This window comes from Pinus tabuliformis, chromosome 2_2 (assembly GCF_031772625.1).
Source record: "Pinus tabuliformis cultivar Carrire ecotype Pingquan chromosome 2_2, CPIR1, whole genome shotgun sequence".
In the NCBI taxonomy this organism is placed as follows: Eukaryota; Viridiplantae; Streptophyta; class Pinopsida; order Pinales; family Pinaceae; genus Pinus; species Pinus tabuliformis.
The window spans coordinates 212,072,365-212,097,815 of record NC_142300.1 but is presented as its reverse complement, the minus strand read 5'-3'; the positions used below and the strand labels follow the sequence as shown (position 1 = coordinate 212,097,815).

At 35.7% G+C, this 25,451-nt stretch overlaps 1 protein-coding gene across 1 annotated transcript; it reads right to left on the bottom strand.

The window, feature by feature from the left end:
• Positions 1 to 627: 627 nt before the first annotated feature.
• LOC149192081 (uncharacterized) lies at positions 628 to 5,051 on the bottom strand. The gene is made up of 3 exons (XM_089406301.1): positions 4,157 to 5,051; positions 2,550 to 2,734; positions 628 to 1,655 (listed from the first exon to the last, which is right to left on the bottom strand). Exons 1-3 carry the CDS (start codon positions 4,741 to 4,743, stop codon positions 1,036 to 1,038), a joined length of 1,392 nt encoding a protein of 463 aa, XP_089262427.1. The 5' UTR covers positions 4,744 to 5,051; the 3' UTR covers positions 628 to 1,035.
• Positions 5,052 to 25,451: the final 20,400 nt, after the last annotated feature.

Genomic DNA, 25,451 nt, shown 5'->3' with positions numbered 1-25,451 from the left:
TATATAACTTCAATTATGAAAAAATAAACATTTTATTCTAATTTTAAGATTACATTGTCACTTCAATATTTTAATTAAATATAAAGTTTTGAAATATTATATATCTATGTATATATACAAATTTTATTTTATAAAATTATATATATTAATGGAAACTTAAAATTATATAATATATTATAAGATTTAGCAGCTGAATGATATAAAAATGCTAAACTAAATTTACCCCCCTAAACTCAATTTTAAAATAATAAACTCATTTAAAATTAAAGTATATGTAAATAAAAAAATACTACATAAATTACAAACCATCTATTCAACACATTTAAAGATGACAAAGTTATATGATATAGTTGATTCATTACAAAATTTGAAACTCTTCTCATACTTGTTTTTCCTATACGTGCGGTTATGAAAACATAAGGTCTAAAAAGTAATATAGGGATTTTCCCTTCAATGACGACAATGATATCTCACAGAAATTACTATATTGTCTTTGGAAGTGTTTAATTAAAATTTAATAATATCCTCTGTCAGCTAACACATCCATTTTTTATCATAAACAATACACTCATTTAATATAATTCATAAACAATAGACTCATTTAATATAATTCATAAACAATATAGATGATCAACTGCCTTAATTGAGCCAAACTAAATTGATGGAAACAATCATGGTGTTACTCAGTCAACACAATTAACTTGAAATAATTGTGATTAACCCTAACCCAAGGTCTCATTAATACCCTTAACTAGATTAATGAAAGTAGTAAGATCGTAATTCTTGGAATACTTTATAAGATCAGAATACGTTGCATGCACATTAATCCTGGCATAATCGTAATAGCAAAATAAAAGCGGCAATCTCATTAATGTAAAAAGGCATGTAAAACATCTCACCTGAACCCAACATTCAGTTCTTCCAACATACTGCGCATCATCTCAGGGTGATCAACATGTGAAAAAGATAGCTGCATTTGATTCCCGCGATGGTGTCTCCTGATAATAAAGTGAAGTTATGCATGTATGCATGGCCTTACACTTCATCCCATTTTATTACTGCGTCATTTCTTGGTGCTGGATCATAGGCTGATCTTGGAGACTCTGCTGTTTCATGAATTTTATCGTAAGTTCGAACACTTTCAGCCGAACTTCCATTTAAAATCCAGTTTGAGGCGCCGTTCTTCATGGAGGACAGAGCTGCTGGAACATCGTTGGAACTAGTGGAAAATATTTGCAGATTCAATGAACCTTTACTGGGCTCGGTAACACGTGGGTTGGAATTGTTGTTCTTCATAGAGATGAGAGACTGAGAGTACTGGATGTCCACTGGGGCCGCCCTTGAGAAACGTCCTGCAATTTCTGAAGCTAGAAATCCAGGTCTCAGCTGGATGCTGCAAGGCTGAACTAGCTCGTATTCGCTCGATTCGATTTGGTTATCAGAGATTATGCGCTCCTCTTGTGATAAATCTGTACCCGTTTGCGCAATGCTTGCATACAGAAATTCTACACAACTATTCTTGTCAGTGGAAGTTCCTTGGAGGACAGGAATATGTCCTTTATAGTTATTTGGGAACATCATCATCGGTACTGATGTAATCAAGGACGGACTAGTACTACTAGTGTTTCTGCTAATGTTCGGTGTATTCTGAACAGCTGCATGACAAAACAATCAGTGTGTCAGAAAAATGTTTAGCACTGACAATTCTTTTTGCATGGAAAGAAGAGAGATGCTTTACAGTTTCGGGTAGCAGATATGAATTTCACTGTGACTATTTTAAATAAATTGAAGCAAAGTGCACCTTGATATTAAAGAAAGGTCTTCCATCACTGTAACCCTAATAAAACTAAACTAAAAGAATCTACTATTTTCTGTTTGATTTTATATGTATTATTTACTTTAAACGACAACTATGAACTAAATATATGACCATGTACAATTCTCAATCTGATTTGGGAAAAAGATCTCCAAATGAGATTTGCAGTACATAATATTTATAAATGGTTTGAGGTTTTTTCGTTGGGAGGTAAGGATTTAAGGTTAAGCTTTTTAAGAAGAGAGTTGAAATTCATTTTTAGAATCTGTCACATTGAAATTATTCTACTCAAGATTTGAGTAAAATTATATGGATTACTAGTATTAAGATTGGATGATTTACATTGAAATTATTATATTTAAGATTTGAGTAAAATATGGAATTACTAACTATTAGTATTATGACTTGTTGATTTTTTAAATTCATTCTGAATTTATCACATTGAAATTATTAAATTATTAAGTGGAGAGACTTACTCTATAGCTCAGTGTAATGTGTAATGGTGTCAGTTTTCATCAAAGTTGAAATTTTTCTCATATATGTTAAAATAAAATTTAAAAAAATCTAAAAATAAAAAATTAGATAACTATATAAAACATTTAAATAATATAGCCTCTTAAAAAATTTACATATAAAAAAAATTAGATCCCCTAAAGTCATATTAAATCAATATTTAAAATAGATCTATACTAGTTATAGTCTATAATTGAAGTAAAATATATAAAATACTAACCCGTTGTAATGTGACCGGATGATCCTTTAGTTGTCTGGTTATCATTTTCTAAACCTGTTGTCCCAGCCTGAGATTGTGATGTAACACATGTACTTGGCTGAGGTTTTCTCCTTCGTCTGTTGTGGTCAGCAAGGCGCTTTCTGCAGCTTCGTTTTCCCTCGTCGAATTCAGATCTGGGATGAAATCTACGAAACATCATCACAGTTGAGCTTTATCACGACAGGATGGAAAAAAATGACAATTTATACAAAACTATTAACTTGAAGTTGGCTGAAGGTTAAGTTTTAATCCCCTAGCAGTAACTATTTTATTTGAAGTTGGTTTAGCAATTTAGGGTATAAGGCTTCATTTCCTAGCCATTTAGGGCATCTCTGAATAGTGCAACAGAGAGATTTAAAACCATGAATGAAGGAAAGAGTATATGTTCACATTGTAAACCAGATAAAGGAGAGAGGAAGGATGAGTTTCATGTGAGAATGCATTGTTTCAGTAGAAACAAATAAAAAAATACCACTAAATTCAACAGGAAAGTTTCTTGAGATTTAAAAAATAAAAATAAACCAGGATTATAATGATGTTGTAACAAATATTATAACAAATTTGATATATAAACATCAAAGCTAAATTTTCATAACTTTTTCATAACTTTTTTTATAATGAAAGTCTTATAAATAGTGCAATTAGGTTTTTTATTGCACTAAAACTTGCAGGTATTAGTAAATTTACAAATCATTATCATTATTTTTTTAAAGTGGTCCTAGGATAGATCCCAGAGTAGCCTTTAGTTTATCTGATGGATGCCCAACCAGATAAGTGTGAAAATCCAACACTTACTAGGGAAAATCAATCAAATAGAAAGGATCCTATGAGAAAAATCATTGAATTCTCAGGTCTCTTGGGTAATTTTTAAAAAAATATTTGAATAATCATGAACATAGATCAGGCTCAGAAAGAGTAATCTGCTGAGAGGATCAGGGCAGCGAAATTGACATTGAAAATGTGTACTATTGAAGAAAATATTATAGATATAGGTAATTACAAATTACTCTACTCATTGTGTGTAGTGAACGTCTATTGAACCCTAATGGAGAGAGAGGACACTGCAGAGAAAGCGTATGAAAACATTCTTGGAACATAGTTGAAGATTTTAGGTCTCGGGTAGTTTAGGTTTTGAGCTAGGAATTCTTTAGACATAACTATTTTTCTGGGTGTTTGCGGACAAAATCAACTACTCCTTAGATAGTTGAAGCTTTTGGATTTTTGCTGATAGAATCAACTATTTCTTAGAGCATGCATAGTTGATGTTTTTAAGTGTTAGGGTAGTTTAAGTAAGTTATTGCACAGTTTTCTTTAAAGCTAGGAATTCTTTTGACACCGCCACTTCTTTAGGTGTTTGCTCATAGAATTAACTGTATTTTTAAATATGACGACTTCTATTATTATGTGTGTTTACTTATCCAAACAACCAGAAGTGTGCACAGTCGTTTAATTCGAAACTACTGTGCATTGTTGTTTAATTCGAAAATGCAAAGATAGAAGGAAATGTCAAGAGGTTTTGGTAAGAATGCAGTAAAAATGAAAAAAGATGTATAATTTAAACAAATCACCTGCTACATTGTTGGCAGAACCGCTGAATGAAACCACCCACAATAACAGTAGAAGCCTTCGAGTGCAATTCACAAACCTTATGCCGGCGATGGTAGTGTTTGGCACTGCTCAAGTTTGCCTTACAACCCTCGGCCTGGCACTGGGGTATCTGCGAGCCTGCACACGAGGAGATTCCCGTCCTGCAAAATCTATTGCCATGGCCACTTTCTTGGGAACCACCGCTGGAATATGCAGTAGCTGTCCTGGCCCCAGCTAGGTTAAGTCCCATTCTGGCCGGGAAAAAGTCCAATTCCTCCTCTGCCTTGACAAAATAGCAGCCATGGACGAACTGACCTCTCTTCTCCATTACCCCATGCGGTTGCTCATGAAGGGCTGTATGGTCACTATTACACCCCAGCCTCCACATTGAACAAGGATCAAGAAACTGGTCTTGCCCGGGCAATCCCAGTGAATCGAAAAAACCTGCAGAATTTCGAGCCAAGCCAGAGGCAGGCAGTCCCTGTACTAATTGTGAAGGCGCCATTAAATTTATAGGTTTCGGCTGATCCGAATTCCATGACCGATTTTCTGCCCTACTGGTTTGCATTTCAAGATTATGTAGTCCCCAACTGGTTAATTTGCAGTCGATTCTTGATCGAAACCCTAAAAGAGGTTAGACAGAAAAAAAGCAGGACTCAGAGCTCTGAGTATGGGAATTGTGGCACAACACTAACTGTGAGGCCATTAAACTAGCTACTCAATCACAACCAGCAGCCAAGACTGTGATTGGGATCCATGGCTGCTGCTATAATGGGATCAAGAATCTGGGAAGAAATCACGAGCAGTAGCCATTGCAGAACCTAGCTCGTGATCAGCGCCAGTGCAAGTCTGCAATTGGCAGATGAAGAAATAAGAGTCCAATATTCCCACGTCCCTCAATCTATATCTCGTGGGTGAAATTTTCGCTTTGGATGTGACGGGCTTGGCCATGGGCAGGGGGGAGGAGGAGGATGCATGTCCTATTTTCTTTTATTTTAACCCTGGAGTGGGCCACCAGAAGGCAATAGGCGCGTTAAAAAGGCGAGGAACACGGGCTTGTGGGATTCAACTGTCCCCACGCACCGGCTGCCTCACCAGTTGTTACGTCGGAATAGACTAATTCATTTTTTCTCCACCTTTTTCACCTCCAATTTTTCACAATTTCGAATCCTTGGTATCATTATCTTGCAGAAATTGCAATATTCAATCAATTCACAACATCTAAGGTTGCAGAATTGTGATTTTCCATGGCCAAATCTAGTAATTTGCACAGCCAGATTCCCGTTGAATTCATGCGGGAACAGAAATGTCATCAACTCCACCATCAATCGGCTCCTTAATGTTACATCACCCATTTCATGTGTCCTAGAAAATCTACCATCATTCCTCTTACTGTTTACTGTTACAAATCAATTCCGCAATCTCCCTCGAGATCACATGTCGTCTTGTCTCATCTTTCTAATCAATTATTTGTAAATACAGGTTTGGTTTAATCACCCTTAGTTAATATTTATTTATCTCACTCCATTTCAAACATATAATCAGAACGTTATTTATCATTATTATATCAAAAGAGAAATGTTCCTTTGATTTATTTTGAAATATTAAACAAATTCGTTTGCCATACTTTATCATTTTATATTTTAATTGTTATTGCCCATGTAATGGGCGCCAATTAAAAATTTATGACATACCTCCACTTGGGTTTACCCTACAAAATGGGACATTGCTTTTTAATGGTGATGATATGTTGTGTTTTATTTTGACCAAAGGGATCTGCTCCATAATTTGTTTGACTTATCCCATCTGTCACTTACTAATCAGCTTATTAATTGGATTTTCAAATGTTCGAAAATCTTAGGACACTCGAGCAGTTTCGTTAATTTATATTTATATATAATTTATATTATGTAGAAAAATTTATATTTTTTTGCAATATTAATTTCAATAAGCTTTATAATATTTTAAAGGAATATTTTTGTATATTAAAAGTAAAATTATTACAAAAGTAAGAGAAAAATTTGACTTGTTTTATCTTTCACTTACTAATCAACTTAATCACCCAATATATTGGATTTTTAAATGTTTCTTATTATTATAAAAGTAAAAGAAAAATTTGATTTATTTAATATTTCATTTACTCATCAGGTTAATCACCTAATTAAGTGGATTTTTAAATGTTTTATAATCTTAGGATACTCTAATAGCTTTCTTAACTTTTATATATATATATAGATAGATATTATATTTTGTAAAAGATTTATTTAAATAAAATTTTGAGATTTTTTCAATATTTTAAATTAAATGAATATTTTATTCATCATTACAAGTAAAATTATTGGAGAAGTAAAAGAAAAATAAAGTTTCACTCATTATAAGTGAGAACAACTAGAGGAATATGATGTAGGTGAAATGTCAATTATCAATGATTTCTGTAGCTGTTGTCCCCTAATGATGAGTGAACTATTCACTCAAAACATTAGAAAATAATTGAAAATTTTAATACTGTAAAATAATTTGTTGAGTAAAGTGTTCACTAATTTTTTTGGATAACAGTTTAAAATGTTTATTTATAAGAGAAAATAATAATTTAACAAATAGAAAATAATGTGATGGTGTAGTGTTCACCAAAAGCTTTGAAGAACAATTTAAGAAATAAACATGATTTGAGTGAAGTGTATATCCAAAATGTTGAAAAAAAATAAAGAAACATTTTAGTTGGTGAAGTGAGAAAATCACTAAAGAAATGAGAATAGTTGGAGAAAGAAGGAAGGATTGACACTGACTATTGTTTTTCCAGCTGTTTTTCTTTGATGATGGTTGACATGTCAATTCTCTATTCATTTTCTCATAATGATAGGTGAAATGTTCACATTAAACATTGCAAAATACCATACATACTAAATATTAAAAAACATAATCATAATTATGAATAAAATGTAAATTATATGTTATTTTTCAATTACATTACCTTAATCAAAGTAAAGTGTTTGTATATTTAAAAAAAACACGTCAAATACTTTTATCTTAATAAACATTTATATTATACTATAAAGATTTAACTTTTAAAACTTTAAGAAAAAATATATTAAAATATTCCCATTCATACTTATATTTAATTTTCTAAAATTTGTCGATATATACATGATATTGATTATTACATATGTCAAATTAATAAAATCAAATAATGTAAAGTTTTTTCTTATTTTTTAGAAGTGAATTAAAATTAAAATATAAATTTCAAATTTATATTATAATAATTTTTAATTTAAATACATTATAATATATTTAATTTAAATTTTATATTTAAAACATATTTATTAAATCATATTTATATCTATCTATCAGATTTCAAATTTACATTTGAAAGTATATCCCGGAATCATATAAAAAATTATAAAATTTTAATTAGCATTTACCTCATAATAACAAAATTATTCTTAAATCAAAGATCCCACTATCATAAAAAAATGCTATGGGACATCATCATGCATAACCGTTAACCTATATATTTAGATGAAAAAACCAAATACATATTATAGAGTGGAGGTTTTTCATGGAATTAAAAGACGACAAAGTGTTTTAAAATAAATTATAGACGACATAGATTTACCTTTGCCATTCTTTTCCGTACATCTAATAATACAATTTATACTAAATTATGAAAATTAAAGGGCCAAAAAGTAATTTTATATATAAAAAAGTAATGGAAAGTTGTAAATTTGCATTTTACCATTCCTTTATTAAATAATACTAAACAGAAAATATATTTTCTTACTTACTTCAGTATCACATATTAATGTGAAAGTATTCGTAAAGATGTCCGTAATGATTGTTAAAATATTCTCTTTCATAATGTGGCGTATTATTTTTAATACAAGAGCACGCAATTCCTTTCCATGTGAGTTTCATTGATTAGAAAGCGACTATATTGCAATATAAGTATTTAAAATTTGTAAGGCACTCATGTCCTCATATTTAGAAGTAAGGACAAAGAAAGTTTAATAATTTTTTTATAGCTCATTTTAATAATGAAAAATATACTTATTACAATTTTAAAATTTCTCAATAATGATATTTATTAAAAAAAAAAAATTAAAATAATGTTTTGAGAATTCGAAAAATAATTGTTAATATTTTTTTTTTATTTTTTTTCTTTTTAAAAGTTATATTGTTTTTAAAATAAAAATTACATTATTTATAACAAAATTATACTAATCTCACTCTATTATATGAGAAATTAGACTTCTTAGTGGATATGTGAAACGTAAAGTATCTTCATAAAACAAGGAACAACACTTATTCAAAGACATCATAAAACCAAAAGAAGGCCGTTATAATATAGGCATAACATGATAACCAAAGCAGATGTCTCATGATGTCATAGGAGCCAGATCCTTTGCGCTCGAGCGAGGTGGTATTATAGGTTTAAACTCCCATTGAATATGACTTTCCATATAAGCTAAGTGAGCTTCCAAACTACCAAGACATGCATGTTATTTCCATTGATTATGTTGAATATTTTTAGAAAAGAAATGATGTAATTCCTATCCTCATGTTTCTCCTTTAAAACTCGTCCTAACATTGTCTTTAGCAGCTAGTGAAAAGTTATAGAATGCATGTATTTGTTCCTTCTTCCCCTAGTGTGATCAAAGTTGGGAAGCCAATAAGAAACCTCCTCTAATAGCTCTGAATCTGAATTGGCTTGATGGCCTTGAGAAACAATATTCTCAAGCTGTTGAATGTCCTCTCGTGCACTTGGAGAGGTCACAGAGTAGTAAGTAGTCATTGCCTCCTCGGCCTGTGATTGGACACATGATTGGCTTTACTGGCTATGACCATCAGCCCTGTGATGACCACACATTCATTGACATGGCGTAAGGACCATAATAAACACTAAACCAATGTAGATCTAGGAATAGAAATTGCGCCAATTCCAAAGGCTCCAAATAGACTATGACTCCTCAAATAAAATCAATAGAATAAGAGACTTGGGAGAGGCTACTTCCGTTAAGAACGCCACAGACCGAAAATTAGCTAAGCAGGTGAAATTTCCACATGGACTCAAGGACTCATGATAGGAAAAAGATTTGAAAAAAACTAGCCCACCCAACAAACAAACAGGAAGGAACATCTAATAACCAATTTGAGGAGTAAAATGTTCTTGATAATAGACCACCTCTGAAGGAAGTAGAGCCTCCACACACAAAGGGTATAGAAAAACAATAGGTTCTTTCAAGGACCTTTTAACAAAAACCACAACACACAAGGAAGATAAAAAAGATGAGGGAAATAATATAAAAAGCCTAGATAAAGATGTTATTTGTTTACAATAATGGAAAAGATCTAAGGTTGATTTAGTGAGAGGCTAAGAGGCTGATTTTTCCTCTACGCATACCATCCAATCATCCAAGGAGTCAGTGTCATTGCCATATTCTACCTTGTTGTCTCCACCTTCTCCCTTCTGGGTTCCACCTCCCACAACCACCGAATGAACTAAGGAGTTGATACCATAGTGAATTATGCTCTTAGGAAAACCTTCATCATGCCAATTTAAATATGGAAACTCCCACTTTTGTCATTAACTAGTCACCAAAACTACTCGAAACTGCTAAACACCAGAAGGGGAAGAAAAATCCCACCCATGATAAGGGGATTACACTCATAGGGAATAAAAGTTTTCCTCTATACATAAAAATAATAGATGAATGCTCTAGAACGCAGCTAGCTATAACAAGGAATATGAACCTTCACATGCTTTGTGCATGGGGCGAGGAGTAACCCATGCTAACCCACTCTTAATTATCTGGAGAGTGAGTAAGATGGCAGATACCCCTTGATCACATTTACCAAATATTCAAACACCCACATCAACTATTTTTACAATTTCATATCAAAAGATTGTTATATCCATATTATTATGAAATAAATAATTATAAATAAATAAATATTTTTTTTTATAAAAATAAAATATAATTATTAATTTTGATTTATCTTATTTTCCTAAATTATATCATTTTATTTCAAAGTATATATAAGATAGGTTACTCTATAACTTTTTAATAACAATGAAGAAAATTTAAAAGACATAGGTTAGTCTCGAATTTTGGATAATTCCTTACAAATATATATATATATATTTTTTTTAATTTTTTTTTTTTAAATAAAATGTAATTATTAATTTTCATTTATCTTATTTTCCTAGCTTATGTTATTTTATTTCAAAGTATATATAAGATATGTTAGTCTCTAACTTTTAATAACAATCCAGAGAATTTAAAAAACATATGTTAGTCTCGAATTTCGGATGGTCCTTGAATGTTTTTTAAAAAACATTTAAACAATGATGAAAAGAGTTTATAATGTGATTATATTTTCTATTCTATATCTCATATATATATATAAACATAAACGCCATCGTATAATAATGAAATTATGTTTCGGCCTGGAGTATGCCGTAAAACGGCTTCTGCTTGGCTAAGAGCTCGTCTTCCTCGGACGTAAGGAAACAGGTTAACGGCCCAAGACCCAGAGGCATCTGGCAGGAGTGAGAGCCTGCTCCCGATTACGGACCACCAGCAGGGTTATGCCAGGTGGCGTGGTTTTCCTATTTAACAGTGATGAGTCAAACCCAGCATTCGCGGATAGCAGCCAGAGATGGCTGTCCTCACTGTTGGTTTGACACCTGAGTTGATAGGTTTTACCACCTTCGGAAAAAAAATAATGAAATTATGTTAATTACTCTTGGAAAAAAACATATGCTAAGAAAATGAAATATTTCTTACTCTTATATACTTACACTAGCTATCAATATCATAGTCATTCATTTCGTTTAGCTTATGTAAGAAGGCATCAAAGACGCATATGGGTTTCTTTCTTAGGGTTTATGGCTATTCTTAATATAATACATGTGCTTATTCATTTTTCTCAAGATTTTGTTAACTTCATGACTAGGATGAAGATTTTGCGGGGACAAAGAAATTTTGGTCCAAGGGGAAAGCAGTAGATGGAAAAACGAGAGTAGGAGGTTAGGTATCCTTCTAAAGTCTATATTTGCCTTTGAGTGCGAATCACTTTTGGTACTATACACATTTATGGTACTCAGGCTGGAGAATACAAATAGGTTTAGATGGGCCAAAGATACACTTATGGACCATAATTCCAGCAAAATTAGGACAGGGACCCTGAGTCATTGGAACATGGTTGCCGATAATAAGGAAGCAGGTCGGCGAAATCGCAGCAATCCCATGCATTTTGCGTGGAGAACAACAAGAAAGATAACGAGGAACCAGACCTGAAATTGTTTAGGTGGGAGGTTAAGTACCGGGCTAGTTGCACGACCTCATCGGGATCGCGTGCAAATGGTAGATTTCGGGCGGGTAAAGTGATCGGAAGTTAATGCCCAAATCGGACCCGATATGCTTATTAAACATGGTCTATTGGGCTCATCGGGTCCGATTTGAAGGTTAAAGGGTGTGCTTGTTAGCCACCTGATATGATTCTCGACTGCTTAATCTTGGGTGGAGGATCGAATGGTCATTGGTGGACTGTTCATTTGGTTTGGTGTGAAATGACGTCTCAGGACCATAAACGGCGGTGGACCTCACCTACTTGTTTTCCTTTGAACACTATATCTATTTTTTTAAAAAATTAATGAATAAAAAGACCTGCTCTTGCCTTAGCAAAAAAAATATATTTATTTAATTATTTTTAATTGTAAAAATAATTTTTTCAAAAGAATATGTTTTTTTAATTAGTTTTATTATGTAGGATAATATTAAGCAAAATTCCCATTACCAATTAAGATAAATAGCAAATATATCATAGTATTCATTTAGTTCTAAGATTGGTAGCCAAAAAAACTCTTAATTCTTAAGAGTGATATGTGCACTTGTAGTTTGGTTATCAAATTTAAAATGAAATTGAAAGAACTTTTTTTGTGAATATATAATTTTAAAATTAAAAGAAATATTAGTTAAATATGATTTGATATCTATAATATAAGATAAATGGTTAAAATAAAATAAGAAAAATTTTCATTCTTTTTTTTTCCCGTAGAAAAAAAGTCGTAATTTTATTCATATTGATAAAATTACATTTTGTAGATGCCAGAGGCATATGCGGATGGCTGTTCCTGTAATGAAAGGTAGCACACAGAGAAATAACACAAAATAGTAGATGACTGTTCTTGTAATGACAGGAAACAACCGAGTTAGAAAAACAGAAAATTAATGAGTTCCAGCGAGCCTATACTTTTCTTCCCTTCTTCTTCTCCACCCGTCGCCATCCTCCAGAGTCAGGTGTGGGTGTAATAATAGCTAGCTGGTTTTCCATAGGGATCAATTGAAGTTCTTTGTCAGATTCCGAGCCCTCTGAGCCATGGGTTCGTTTGATGCCACTTACTTCCATTTGTAACTCTTGATGCAAATCTGAAATGTGCGGCCCCAAATGAGTGGTTGGGGCATTCACTTCCTGAGTTTGTTTTTGTCTTATTTGAGAGTCTGGTTCAGTCTGGCTCTTTGTAGGCTCCACTTTTATGTCTTCTTCATCTAGTGGGTCGGTTTGCTGCCAGCCTTTGGGCTTTTTTTGTTGTTTCTTGGTTCTCCTGGGGTCCTTTCGAGCAAATGGGCAGTCATTTTGAAGGTGCCCTATTTGCATGCAGCTCCTGCACCGGAACACTGTGTTCTCATAGTCAAGCTGCTGTATCCGTTGAGTATTATTGAAGTTCAGCGTGATGTGATCAGGTAGCCCCTGACTCAAGTCCACTTCCATACATATTCTGGCAAATGTAAATATTCCCCTGATAGCTCTATCTTCATCCATTTTTAGGAATTTCCCAAGGGAATTCCCAATGGTTGTTAATACTTTGTGATGCCAAAAGTGTAGTGGGAGTCCATGTAGCCTTACCCAAACAGGAATTGTTGAGACTATCATTGTATTGGCGTCGAAATCAGAAAACCAGGGAGTGGTGAAGAGGCCAGCACTGCCCTAGAACCAAGGCCCCTGATTGATAATGCTGTCTCTTTCTTGTTCTGTGTTAAATCTAACTATGAAAAACCCTTTGGGGCATAGTTAAATTTCATAGTTAGATGTCCATGTTGAGAAGATCCATTGGTGTAGGGCATCTGATTTTGGCCAGAAACCGTTAAATCTACAAATAACTGCGTTATTAGATAAATCGGTGTGTATACTAGTTACCTCTGGCATAGATACTTGTAGAGTTGGTGATTCTGGCTTTTGTTCAATAATGTAGGGTCCGGGTAATCTGATGATGGTGTTGCTTTATTTTTCAATTTTTCCTTCCCTTTTACTGCATCCCGAAAGGACCCTGTATTTTTGGAGCTGGTTCCAGTGCTTCCGCCACGCAGTCGGAGAGTTAAGATAATGGTTGAATCTTTGGCAATACCATAGTGCTGGAGGGTTTTGTTGTCCTGCATACTGTACCCTGAGTATATGAGGTTTTGAAATCGTGCTGGGGTTCCAAGGCGATCCTGGATTTCCTTTTCTAACGCATGGATGCGCATTGCTTTACTGAGCTGCATGCAGAAGTGGTTGCCCTCAATCAATTTGATGAAAATCTGAACCAGATCTGCATCTGTGCGGAGTAGATCGGTCTTGTGGAGCCCTCGCTGAAGCAGATCTGTGTCCATGCGAAGTGGATCGATCTTGTGGAACCCTTTCTTTGCTGGATCTGGCCGGCTGATTGGTAATGGCGCATCATTCTGTTCAGTCCTTATTTGTATAGCCGTTCCCGACCTGAACATTCCACCCTTGTCTTTAAGCGTAACTGAATCAAGGTGGGTTTGCAGATCTGGTCGGTGACGGGCTGCATCATCCACGCCATGTCGAAATTTGATGGGTTCTGACGGCGCACGGTAAGATAAACCCTGAGACTGTGAGTGCATCCGTGTCCTGTATGAAGGTCGACCTGCCACAGGGGATCGATCAGCCACAGGGGTTTTGTTATTCTGCCCGCCGCGGAGCCAAGTCCTTGTCCGTGTATTCAATTTCGACAGCCCTGCGACCGATTCCCTGAGGGGGCTAGCTACTAACGCGCCCCCATCATTTTTCTGCAGCGTAGCGGCGTCGCTCAGGCGTCCAGAAACCCTAGCCATCTCAGAATTCTCCATTGATGGGTAGCTCTATCTATCATGGAATTTTTTTTATTTTTTCATTCTTTGTTTTTATAAAGAGTACTATTTAAGTTTGTAAATTTGAAGGAACTTTTATTGTGAATATATAATTTTAAAATTAAATGAAATATAAGTTAAATATGATTTGATATTTATAATATAAGATAAATGGTTAAAATAAAAAAGAAAACTTTTCTTTTTTGTTTTCATAAGAGTACTATTTAAGTTTAGGGATAAAAGAAGGTGGAGTAGATAGTTAGTGACTTAGATTAACTATTAAAACATAAGTGAATATTTATATTAATAAATTAGTATTAACATAATTATATTAATAAATGTGGTTGATATACGTCAATACACATCAATGGATATGGATTTAATATTAATATTAATATTAATAAATATATAAATATAATAATAATACAATAATGATACTTATATTATAAAATATTATTATCATTATATTATAAATACGATAATAATTATAAAAATTATAAATGGAAATTTATAATAATTATTATAATATTATAATAATATGTTAATATTGTTGATATTATCAATAATATAATAAATTTTGATATTATTAATCAAAGAGATTATTAATATTATAAACCCAAGGCATTATAAATCCCACAAAATAATATTAAACACATAGGATTTATATTATAAAGCCAAGGGATTATTATTACAAACCAAAGGGAGTAATAAACCGAAGGGATTAATATTAAAACCCCAAGGGATTAATATTCAGAACCCAAAAGCTTAATATTATAAACCCAAGGGATTTATATAAAACCCTAGGAATATGAACCCTTAGATTAACAATAATATTATAAACCAAAGGGATTATCAAAATTATAAATCCAAGGCATTATAAATCTCAAGAAACAATATTAAAAACAAAGGATTAATATTATAAACCCAATGAGTTATTATTATAAACACAAGAGATTAATATTAAAAGCTCAAGAGATTAATATTATAAAATTTTGGGATTAATATTATAAATGTAAGAAAATATTAATGTTATAATACCAAGGGTTTAATAAACCTAAGGAATTTATATTATAAACCCAAGGGATTTATATTAAACTGTAGGATTAATATTATAAACCCTATCAATATTATTATACCCTAGGAGTATGAACCCTTATATTAATAAACCTAAGGGATTGATATTATAAACCCAAGCCACTGATAAACCCAAGGGATTAATACTAAAAACCCAAGGGATTCATATTAAACCCAAGGGATTAATACTGTAAACCCAAGGTATATAAACCCTAAGATAAATATTATACACCCTAAAACAAACATGCTTAACCATGCTTGACCATGGCTGATTTTCATATTGAGACAATCTTTGTTAGAATGCGACGTTAGAACATCGTGGACCATGGTTTACCAAGATTGATTTTCATATTGAGAGAATATTTGTCACATTGTGACGTTGGAGCATGGTTTACCATAGTCGACCGTGATTGACATGTTTAACCATGGTGAGACAATATTTCTCATAATGCAATGTTGGACCATGGTTGACCATGATTGACCGTGGTTGACCATGATTGGCCATGATTGACCATGGAGAGACAATATTTGTCACAATTTGAAATTGGACCATCATTGACCTGTGACCATGGTTATTATCCATGAGACAATCTTTGTCACAATGTGACCATGGTTATTGACCATGGTTGATTTTTATATCAAGACAATATTTTTCATAATGCAAACCTAGACCATGGTTGACCATGTTTGACCATGGTGGGCTATGGTTGACCATGGTTGATTTTCATATTGAGACAATCTTTGTCACAATGTGACGTTGGACCATAGTTGACCATGCTTAACCATGATTGATCATCGTTGATTTTCATATTGACCATGTTTGAACATGGTTGACCATGATTGATTACCATATTGAGACAATCTATGTCATAATGCGACATTGGACAATGATTGACCATGGTTGACAATGATTGAAGATGGTTGGCCATGGTTGATCATGTTTGATTTTCATATTGATACAACCTTAGTCACAATGTGACATTGCACCATGGTTGACCATGATTGACCATGGTTGATTGTTATAGACATATTTGGGCACTGTAACCCCAATCTTATATGTCGATAAACCAAGGGATATTTAACCCCTAAAAGTGTTGTTTCATACCCTAAAGTATCATAGTCAACTGATTACATCATTCCCCAAAAGTTCCACCTGAAAAACCACTAAGAACTGGCCAAAACTGGAGCATACTGACTGCCCCACTGTCAAGGTGCGATGCATACTAACTTCTACACTAGCCAGGTGTGATGCATACTGAAGAGGCCTTCTGTAGGGTGCGATGAGCGAGGATGGACAAATTTACGAGACAGTTTGCTAAGTGGATGCTCATGGAATCTTCTAGAAACTTCTCCTATGACACTTGCCTCTCTGATTTCGCCCATTTATGAGTAAGGGATCCAAGAAATCTCCAAGTGGAACCAAGAACAACAAGTGGAATGACACTAATAAAAAACCCAAAGATGACTCACACCCTTGCAAACATCTATAAATGGATCCCTCATCTGAGAGATCTAGAGGCTGTAATTTGGTAATTTGTAAGGAAGTGCTGATAGTTTGTCTTTGAGAAAAGACATTGTATTGTTGGGTGATATTGCTTTTCATGAATTGAAGAGGGCTTTGATGCTGGGAGGATGATGCTGCATCAGACATCTGGGTTGTAATTCTCCCTTCTACCATTAATAAAGTTCTTTGAGTTTTCCTCCATACAATCATGTATTGTTGAATGTTACTATTTATGAATGCCATTGTATGATCAATGTATTTCTGATTCTGCATTGTTTATGATATAATAGATTGAGATGCTTTGGTGGTGTTTTGTTACTTTGTCTCTACAGGTATTCATTGAGCGGGATAAGTAGGAGAAGAGGTGCAAGCTCTATCAAGGGAGAGAGAAATCAAGCAAGGAGTCAAGCGGAAGATCCAGGTTGGTCCCTTTGCTTCTCTCTTATCTATCATACATAAAGGAAATCACAATTTGATTTGGTTGTTTGTTTCTAGAATAGCTACCAATCCTAGTGGGACTAGTAGGTCGAAAAGACACTAGTTTTCCTAGAAACATTGATGATGGTTGAACATGGTTTATTTTCATATTGAGATAATCTTTGTCACAATGTGACATTGGACCATCATTGGCCACAAATGACCATGATTATAAACCCAAGGGAATTATATATAACTTTAGGATTAATATTATAAACCCTATTAATAATATTATACCCTAGGAATATGAACCCTTAGATTAATAGACCCAAGGCATTGGTATTATAAACCCAAGGTACTAATAAAGCGAAGGAATCAATACTAAAAGCCCAAGGCATTATAAAACTAAGGGAATAATATTAAATCGAAGGGATTAATATTATAAACCTAAGGTATATAATCCCTAAGATAAATATTATAAACCCTAAAATAAGCATGGTTGACCATGGTAAACCATGGTTGATTTTCATATTGAGACAATCTTTCTCACAATGTGACGTTGGACCGTGGTTGACCATGATTGACTATCGTTGATTTTCATTTTGACCATGATTGACCATATTTGATTTTCATATTGAGACAAGCTTTGTCACAATGTGACATTAGACCATGGTTGATTTTCATATTGAGATAATCTTTGTCACAATGTGATGTCACATCATGGTTGACCATGATTGACCATGGTTGATGATGGTTGAACATGGTTTATTTACATATTGAGACAATCTTGTCACAATGTGACGTTAGACCATGATTGACCATGATTATAAACCCAATAATTTATATATAACCCTAGGATTAATATTATAAACCCCATGAATACTATTATACCCTGGGAATATGAACCCTTAGATTAATAAACCCAAGGGATTGACATTATAAACACAAGCTACGAATAAAGCCAAGGGAATAATACTAAAAACCCAAGGCATTATAAACCCAAGGGAATAATATTAAACCAAGGGATTGATATTATAAACCCAAGGTGTTACACAAAAATATCGTCACCATGATTATTTGCAGTTAGTATGGGTCTATCATCACTTGTACTGTCCTCCTGAGCAAGTCTAAGACCTCAGCTCTTCAAATCAAGCTTTGGAAATGGGAGAAAGACATTAAAAATCAATGTAACTCTGGTTCCGCACTTTCTCTCATGGTCACCTGCGGGCCCGCACCTTCTGTGTACAAAAGCTGCATACCTACCCGCTATGTCCCTAATGGTGTAGGTGCGGACCCCTGTGAAAGTCAAAAGGCACAAGTTTTATCTTAAAAAACTCACTTTGGGTTAATTCTAGAGTTTTCTAGAAGGAATTTTGACGTGGATTGTTCGCTCTGAGGTGGTTCATGCATCCCAAAAGAGAAGGAGCTAATCCCTTGACTAAAGGAGCTATCCCTTTGAAGGAGGGCTTTATCCCTTTGAAGGAGGACCTAGTAACTTCCCTCCATTGCACTATAAATACAGGCATTGGGGTGAGGACTAGGGAGGTTAGAAGCTGAACATTTTGAGGGTAAATGCTGGTGAAATTAAGACTTCCTAGTGGAGCTTAAGAGGAGAGATCACATACCTTTTTGGCTTCATTGGGGAGTGAGTGAAACTTGCCAAAGTAGAGGAGATTTCTTGTTGGACCCTGGGAGGAGCTTGTACAACGTCAAGGCAAAGGTTGTAAAGTTCTTCTTCTTTTGAATTAATACAATCAAACTCATTTTTCTCAACAAGTATCTTATGTTATTTGTTTCATGGACTCTTGACTTTCATGTTAAATATGTTTTATGCAATTGGCTTTTCAGGTGCTATTTAATTTGTTTGCCTTGTTTGTGTTTGCAGATTCGCGAAAAGGAGCTCATTTGGATCAAAGGAGCGAGGGCATCCACAAGCTTGCGTTGAACCAAAGGTAGGCTGTAAAAACACTTGTTTGCTACTGTTTATTAAAGCATATTTAGAGAAATATAGTGTCTGGTTGGTTTGCTTGTCATTAGGTCTTCTTTAGATTCTAGGAAGGTCTATCTTGTCCGCAAGATCGACCCATTCCGTGCGACAAAATGGCGACTCCGCTGGGGACTTGATTGTTTTCCTTGTTTATACTTTGACCTGAGAAACTGTATTTTCTGTTTCTGTTTTTGACTTGATGATTGTGGGATTGGGTGAATTTAGTTAATTTTGAGTCAATTTTTATTTTTCATAGTTTTGGGAGAATTATGCACCCTCTGAGTTAAGCACAGTGCATACCTATACGCACTTTTTCTTTGTGCACAGAGCTTGAACGCACCTGTGTAAACAGGCTGCCTGTGTACCCTGTCAAAAATTTGAGAAATTTTAAATTTTTCTCTTTTTTATCAATTTAGAATTTGTTTATAGGTTTTAGCCATTGCCCAGACCTGCTTGTTCCCTGTCAAAAACTTTCCTTGGTTTAATTTCATTAGTGTTAGGGTTTTAGGTGGAATTCCTAGGAGTTTTTCTTGTTGGGCTTGTTTTTTGTTTTTGGTTGTGTAGTGGCTCTGAGCTTAGAAGCTGTAGGGACCTCAGATTACCTTGGTGTCTACCAGCCTTCTTATGAGTCTGACCATTTATGAAATCTCCCCTTGTTGAGGAATCCGCTTTGTGTTTTCTCATTTCAAAATTTCGAAAAACTTGTATTTGAAAGTTTGGATTTTCATTTTTAAAAAGAAAACGAAAGATTGGTTGTTTTTTGACTAATTGTGATTATGCATAAATTAGTCCTTAGCTCACATTTAGCTAAGTAAAACATCCTCAAAGAGACACTTAGTAGGCTTTGACTTCAAGTAGCTTTTTATAGTTTGTAGCTCTCAAAGTTAGTCATTTTCATTAGTTTTGAGTGTTTTATTTACAAAATAAAAAAAAAAATCTCTTTTGAAAAAAAAGGTTTGTTTTTTGTAGTGATTGAGTGCTTTGAAACGAAAAAGGGAAATTTTTGTGAAATAATTAGTTGTCTCGTTTTGAGTGCTTTGGAAAGGAAAAAGATCTTCTTTTAATTTGTTTCATTGAGAAAGATTTGTGTTTACAAAGTATTTGCATTCTCAAACTCTTTCTTAGTTTAGAAGTTCATCGAAGAGAAATGATTGTTTAAATCATCTTAGGTGCATATTTTTAGTGATTTCGAGTCGAGTCTTTACACCACGAGTTTCATCTCCGCCACCTCTTGACTTAAACAACAACCACTAAAATTAACGCTTAAAGTAAAATTCACCTAGTAACATTTTATTTCTAGGGCTCTGATACACCAACTTAGCTTAGGCTAGTGTCTTGGAGTAGGAGAGTAATTAACTCTCCAAGACAGTAAAAACAAACAAGTAGCTGTATCTTGTGGTAGGAAGAAATCCAATTGTTGCATTTATGCTCTGGGAAAGCTCCTCTTAAAGGAGAAGCACGAGATCGTGTCAGAACCAGTGTGGGAATCAATCCTTCCTCATTGGGAACGACGCCAGATATTCACGTATTAAAAACGGTAAACCTCGGATTAACCATTGTCGAGGAGCCTGGGGTCACTTGTTGGTAAACCTTGGATTATGTCAAGAAGCCTTCAAGGGGATTGAGCTTGCTACTCTGCCCTTGCGTGTGGTAACCTTAGTGGCCATATTCTTTAGGATTCTTCCTAAGGTGACAGTGGTGGGAAGATCCCACTGTACTTGGAGCAGACGTCGGCTAGACTCACTTGGATTTTCTGGGGGGTTCACTTCACTCGAGACGGTTAAGTGGAGGAACTTGGTCCAATCTATTCATTAAGTAGGTTGCCGGGGTAACTGTTCCAACCGCCATTTCTGTACTGAATTCTGCGACGTTGGATTTCATCACCAACTAGTGTTTTCGGTCTGGAAAGTTACTGTTTGTGTGTGTTTGATCTCTAGATTCTTTAGGCATTTGATTCAAATTTGTTTGGTTATTCAGAGGCTTTAGGTGTTTTTCATTGAAATTTTACTTTGTTTGCGTGTGAAGTAGTTAAAAGTTTTTAACTGTGGCTGAATTACCAAGACAGTCCCGTAGACTTCAGGGCCAGTCTCCTGAGTTTGTAACCGTGGCTGATTTACTGAGGAAGTCCCGTAGACTTCGGGGCCAACCTCTTGGAGAAGTCCCGAGCCAGCTTGAAGGCTTGAAAGTCCTCGTAACTCCTAGTGGTAGTAAAGTTGGGTCACCTGAAGAAGGAGAGTCTTCTTTGGTTGTACATCCTGATTACCAAACTCTAGTAACGGGTTACGATCCGCAATCGATTTCAGTTTCCGAACTTGCTGGTAGCTTTTCATCTACTAGTGATATAGGTGAAGAACCTGAGATATCTGAACCTGTTACTCCAACATCAGGGTTTGTCTCTCCAACTTTTAGTGGTCCTGATTCACCTAGGGTAGAAAGAGTAATTACCCAAGATCTTCCTTCTGGACTTATCGCTATTGAAGAACTTGCTCCGGAAGAAGAAATAGACATCCCTATCCCTGAAAATCAACTTGTTCTTGATCTAAGGGAGTGTGAATCAATTTTTTACAGTTCGCCTAGGAGTACTGCTTGGTATCTTTCTTTGACTAATTATTTGGAAAACCCAGGGTTAAGTTTTTCACCACCTCGTGCTCCTTATCATCCTAGAGGTTTTTATACTCCCGTAAATATGTCAGGTTAGTCGTCCATGTTTACTCAATCGCCTGAATCTTTTTTGTACGGCGGTCCTTCTGTTCCCTCTGGGTATCAGTCATTTTCTGGTACTTTTTCGGGAGCATCTCCTCAACCCATTGAGCAAGGGTTATTAACTGGAAGCAATGGTACAAAGTCGTTGAGCGTAGAAGACATTCTTATGATGACAGGTTCTATTCCCAATTCTCAACCTCAAGGTGGCCAGTTACCGCCTGGGGGGTAGCCTCAGTTAACGCCTGGGGGGCACCCTCAAGGTACACAATTTGCATCTGGGGGGCAACCTCAAGGACAATACGTACCTACGGTACAGTACGTTCCTCAAGGTCAACCCCAGACTCAATATGTACCCCAAGGTCAACCCCAGTATCAATTTATCCCTCAAGGTCAACCGCAGTATCAGTACGTGCCTCAAGGGTATCTACCCCAAGGTCAGTACTCGAATCAAGTTTTCCAACCACCCCAAGGTCAATCTTATGTTCAAGGAACGGGAAATGTACCTTTCAATTATCAATCCTACCCTCAACCCGGTTATGGTCCTCAATATTCTCAACCTGTTATGGGTCAGTACCCCGGAATGAACATAGTGTGGGATCCATCGCAAACCCAACAGGTTTTGCAGCCAAGTGTACAGTTGTCATCTCAAATGGGACAACCCTTAGTTTCTGGTACACCCCAGCAACCAGTCCAGTCTAACATTCAAACTTCTGTACCTTCGGTAGTTTCTCAGTCTGGGCCTACTGCGCCTCGTACTCCATCTCAAATGACTGCTGCAACTGCCGCAACATCTGTTCAATCTACCCCACCTACTTCTGGAGTATCGACATCTCCGGTTTCTACTATTCCTGTATCTACTCCTCAGACATCTGTACCACCGTCTGGATCCACGATTCAAACTACGGTTCAGATGCCTGTAGGACAACCTGGTTTAAGTACGGTTGTCACAAGTCAACCACAATTCACTTATCAACCGTACCAGGGACAGTACCAATTCGGTCCTGCTGTGCAGCAGCCAGTCTATCAGTATCAACCGTACCCTGGGTACACTTATCAACAACCTCAATAACCCCAGTACGGTCCGGTTAATCCTGGTTTTCCAGGAGGATACAATATCCCGAACGCGATTCCTATTCCAAGTTTTCCTGGATATCCTCCTCCTGGGGCTGGTCTCATGACCCAGAGTTTTAGGGATCCTAATCGGCAGTTACCGTTTATCGCAACTTTGGACTTTCCTGACTTGTCGCGCCTAATGAACGATCCGATTAATTATCTTCCGTTTTGGCTGCCAATGCCGAATAAGTTGCCCAGTGACATTCCCAAGTTCGAAGGTAAATCAGGAGAGGACCTGTCGAACCATGTGATGACTTACCACCTCTGGTGTGCGTCTAACTCCATCACAGATGATTCGATCCATCTTAGACTTTTCCAGCGCACTCTAATTCATCTCGCGGCCAAGTGGTACATTGAGTTACCGCGAGCCACTTTTTATAATTTTAGTCAGTTAGCTACCTCGTTTTTAACTCATTTCCAGTTGCCAGTCAGATATGACAATGGCACGGAATTACTAACTTCGTTAAATCAATCTACGTCCACTTATATTTCCAATCATATTCATGAATGGAGACGTCGACAACGTTTAGTGAAGGTATTTATTTCGGATCAGATTTTGGCAGACTGGTTTGTAAAATCTTTGTTGCCAAAGATCACTGAAGATGTGGCTAAAGCCGGAGTTGTTATTGAGGAGCAAGTAATTGCTCAAGCACAGTACCTTGACTTGGTTTATACTTAGTCAGGTACGTTACACGAAAAGATCCCCGATCTTCCCAAGTCAAATCAAATCGTTGCAGCTCCTTCGGGATCTCATGCCGCTGATGGCATGATTGGCACGGTTAACACTAAAAGTAAGAAGAAGTCTTCCAAGAATTCTTCTCCTATCATAACCTTGCCTGATTCCCCAACAGGAGATTCTTCGACAGAGGTTTCCGCCGATATTCACGTTGTAGAGTCATCTACAGCTAAATCAAAATCCGGTGGGAAGAAGAAAGGAAAGAAGAAGAATAAAACGGACAAAAGTTCAAAGGAGAAACCTGAAAAGGCGGAATCTAATGATGAAAAGCGCAAACCTCGTTATCCATGTCTCATTTGTGACGATGAACATTTTACAAGAGACTGCCCTCATCGTGCAGAGGTTGCGAAGATCGTCAAAGGTTCCCAAACTCCTGCTGTTTTGAAGGATCCATTTCCAAGTCAAGACAGTAAGATGATAGGTTCTTCCTCGAGTGCCAATGAAGAACCCATATTGATGATGTCCCATGTTAGGATTGCAACTCGATCGCAAGATTATGGTAGTAAAAGTCCTGTTGATGCAAAGAAGCAGAATCTTCTCATTCTAATCCATCAACCTCAGCTCCCAGTTCTGATCCACTACAGATCGAGAAACCTAATCCAGACTTAGTAATCAAACCGCCCGCTAAGGGTATACTTCGAAAGTCAGCTTTCAATCCACATGCGAGAGCGGCTCAGAATTATAACATTGTTGAGGATTTAGCTGTTTCACCCTCAGCAATGTTGGCTTTGGAAGTGCTGTAATCATGTCCAGCACAGCGTAAATTACTTTTGTCGGCTATAGGAGTTGTTGACGTTCAGGACCCGAAGCTAATAATTTTCGATCTAGAAAATAGTACACCGCATCTCCCTCATCAAATGGCTTTCCAGATCCCAGTGATTTTCAAAAACAGGTCTATTCATCGGACTGTAATTGATGAGGGAGCCTCAACGTGAATTATGTCGATACAGTGTTGGAGATCGCTTGGTTCTCCTTCACTAAATCAATCCGTGACAATTCTTAAGGCCTTTGATGGCCGTTGGTTTCATCCTTTTGGCATTTTACAGGATTTGCCTATAGGGGTTGAAGGAAAAACCGTTAGTCTAGATGTGGAGGTGGTTGATGCCCCTCTAGATTACAACCTTCTCTTGGGTCGAAGTTGGTCTTACGCTATGACAACGGTCGTTTCATCGGTCTTTCGAATAATAAAGTTTCCACATAATGGAAAGATCGTAACAATAGACCAGCTGGCTTACTTTTCATCTGACCCAGCCTCTTCGGAAAGTATTCAGCATGTTGGTAAAACGACTATCCCATATAAGGATGTTGGAGTAGGATTAGTTAAAGATGCCGGTTTACTGGGAACTTTTCCTTTTCCTCCAATCAATGCATCATCTTCATTTGCAACCATTCATATGATTACATCAGACACCATTGTTTATGATGATCCTTGGATCATTCCTTCTGAATCTGAGATAGACTCATTTGGTAATTCCATGCCTTTGAGTCCATATGAAACATCCCGATTCAATTTTTACGACTGAATATGTCAAGGAACCTCAGAATCCAATGAAACATCCCGATTCAGAGTTAAATTTGGGAAACATCTCTCGAACTATTCCTATTGACATTT

What these genes read in the sequence shown, in the direction of transcription:
- LOC149192081 (XM_089406301.1), bottom strand. Translation starts at nt 4,743, where the DNA reads ATGCAAACCAGTAGGGCAGAAAATCGGTCATGGAATTCGGATCAGCCG. An exon ending in TTCTGCCAACAATGTAGCAG is followed by an intron (nt 2,735 to 4,156) that starts GTGATTTGTTTA and finishes GATGTTTCGTAG; the next exon opens with ATTTCATCCCAGATCTGAAT. An exon ending in ATCCGGTCACATTACAACGG is followed by an intron (nt 1,656 to 2,549) that starts GTTAGTATTTTA and finishes TTTGTCATGCAG; the next exon opens with CTGTTCAGAATACACCGAAC.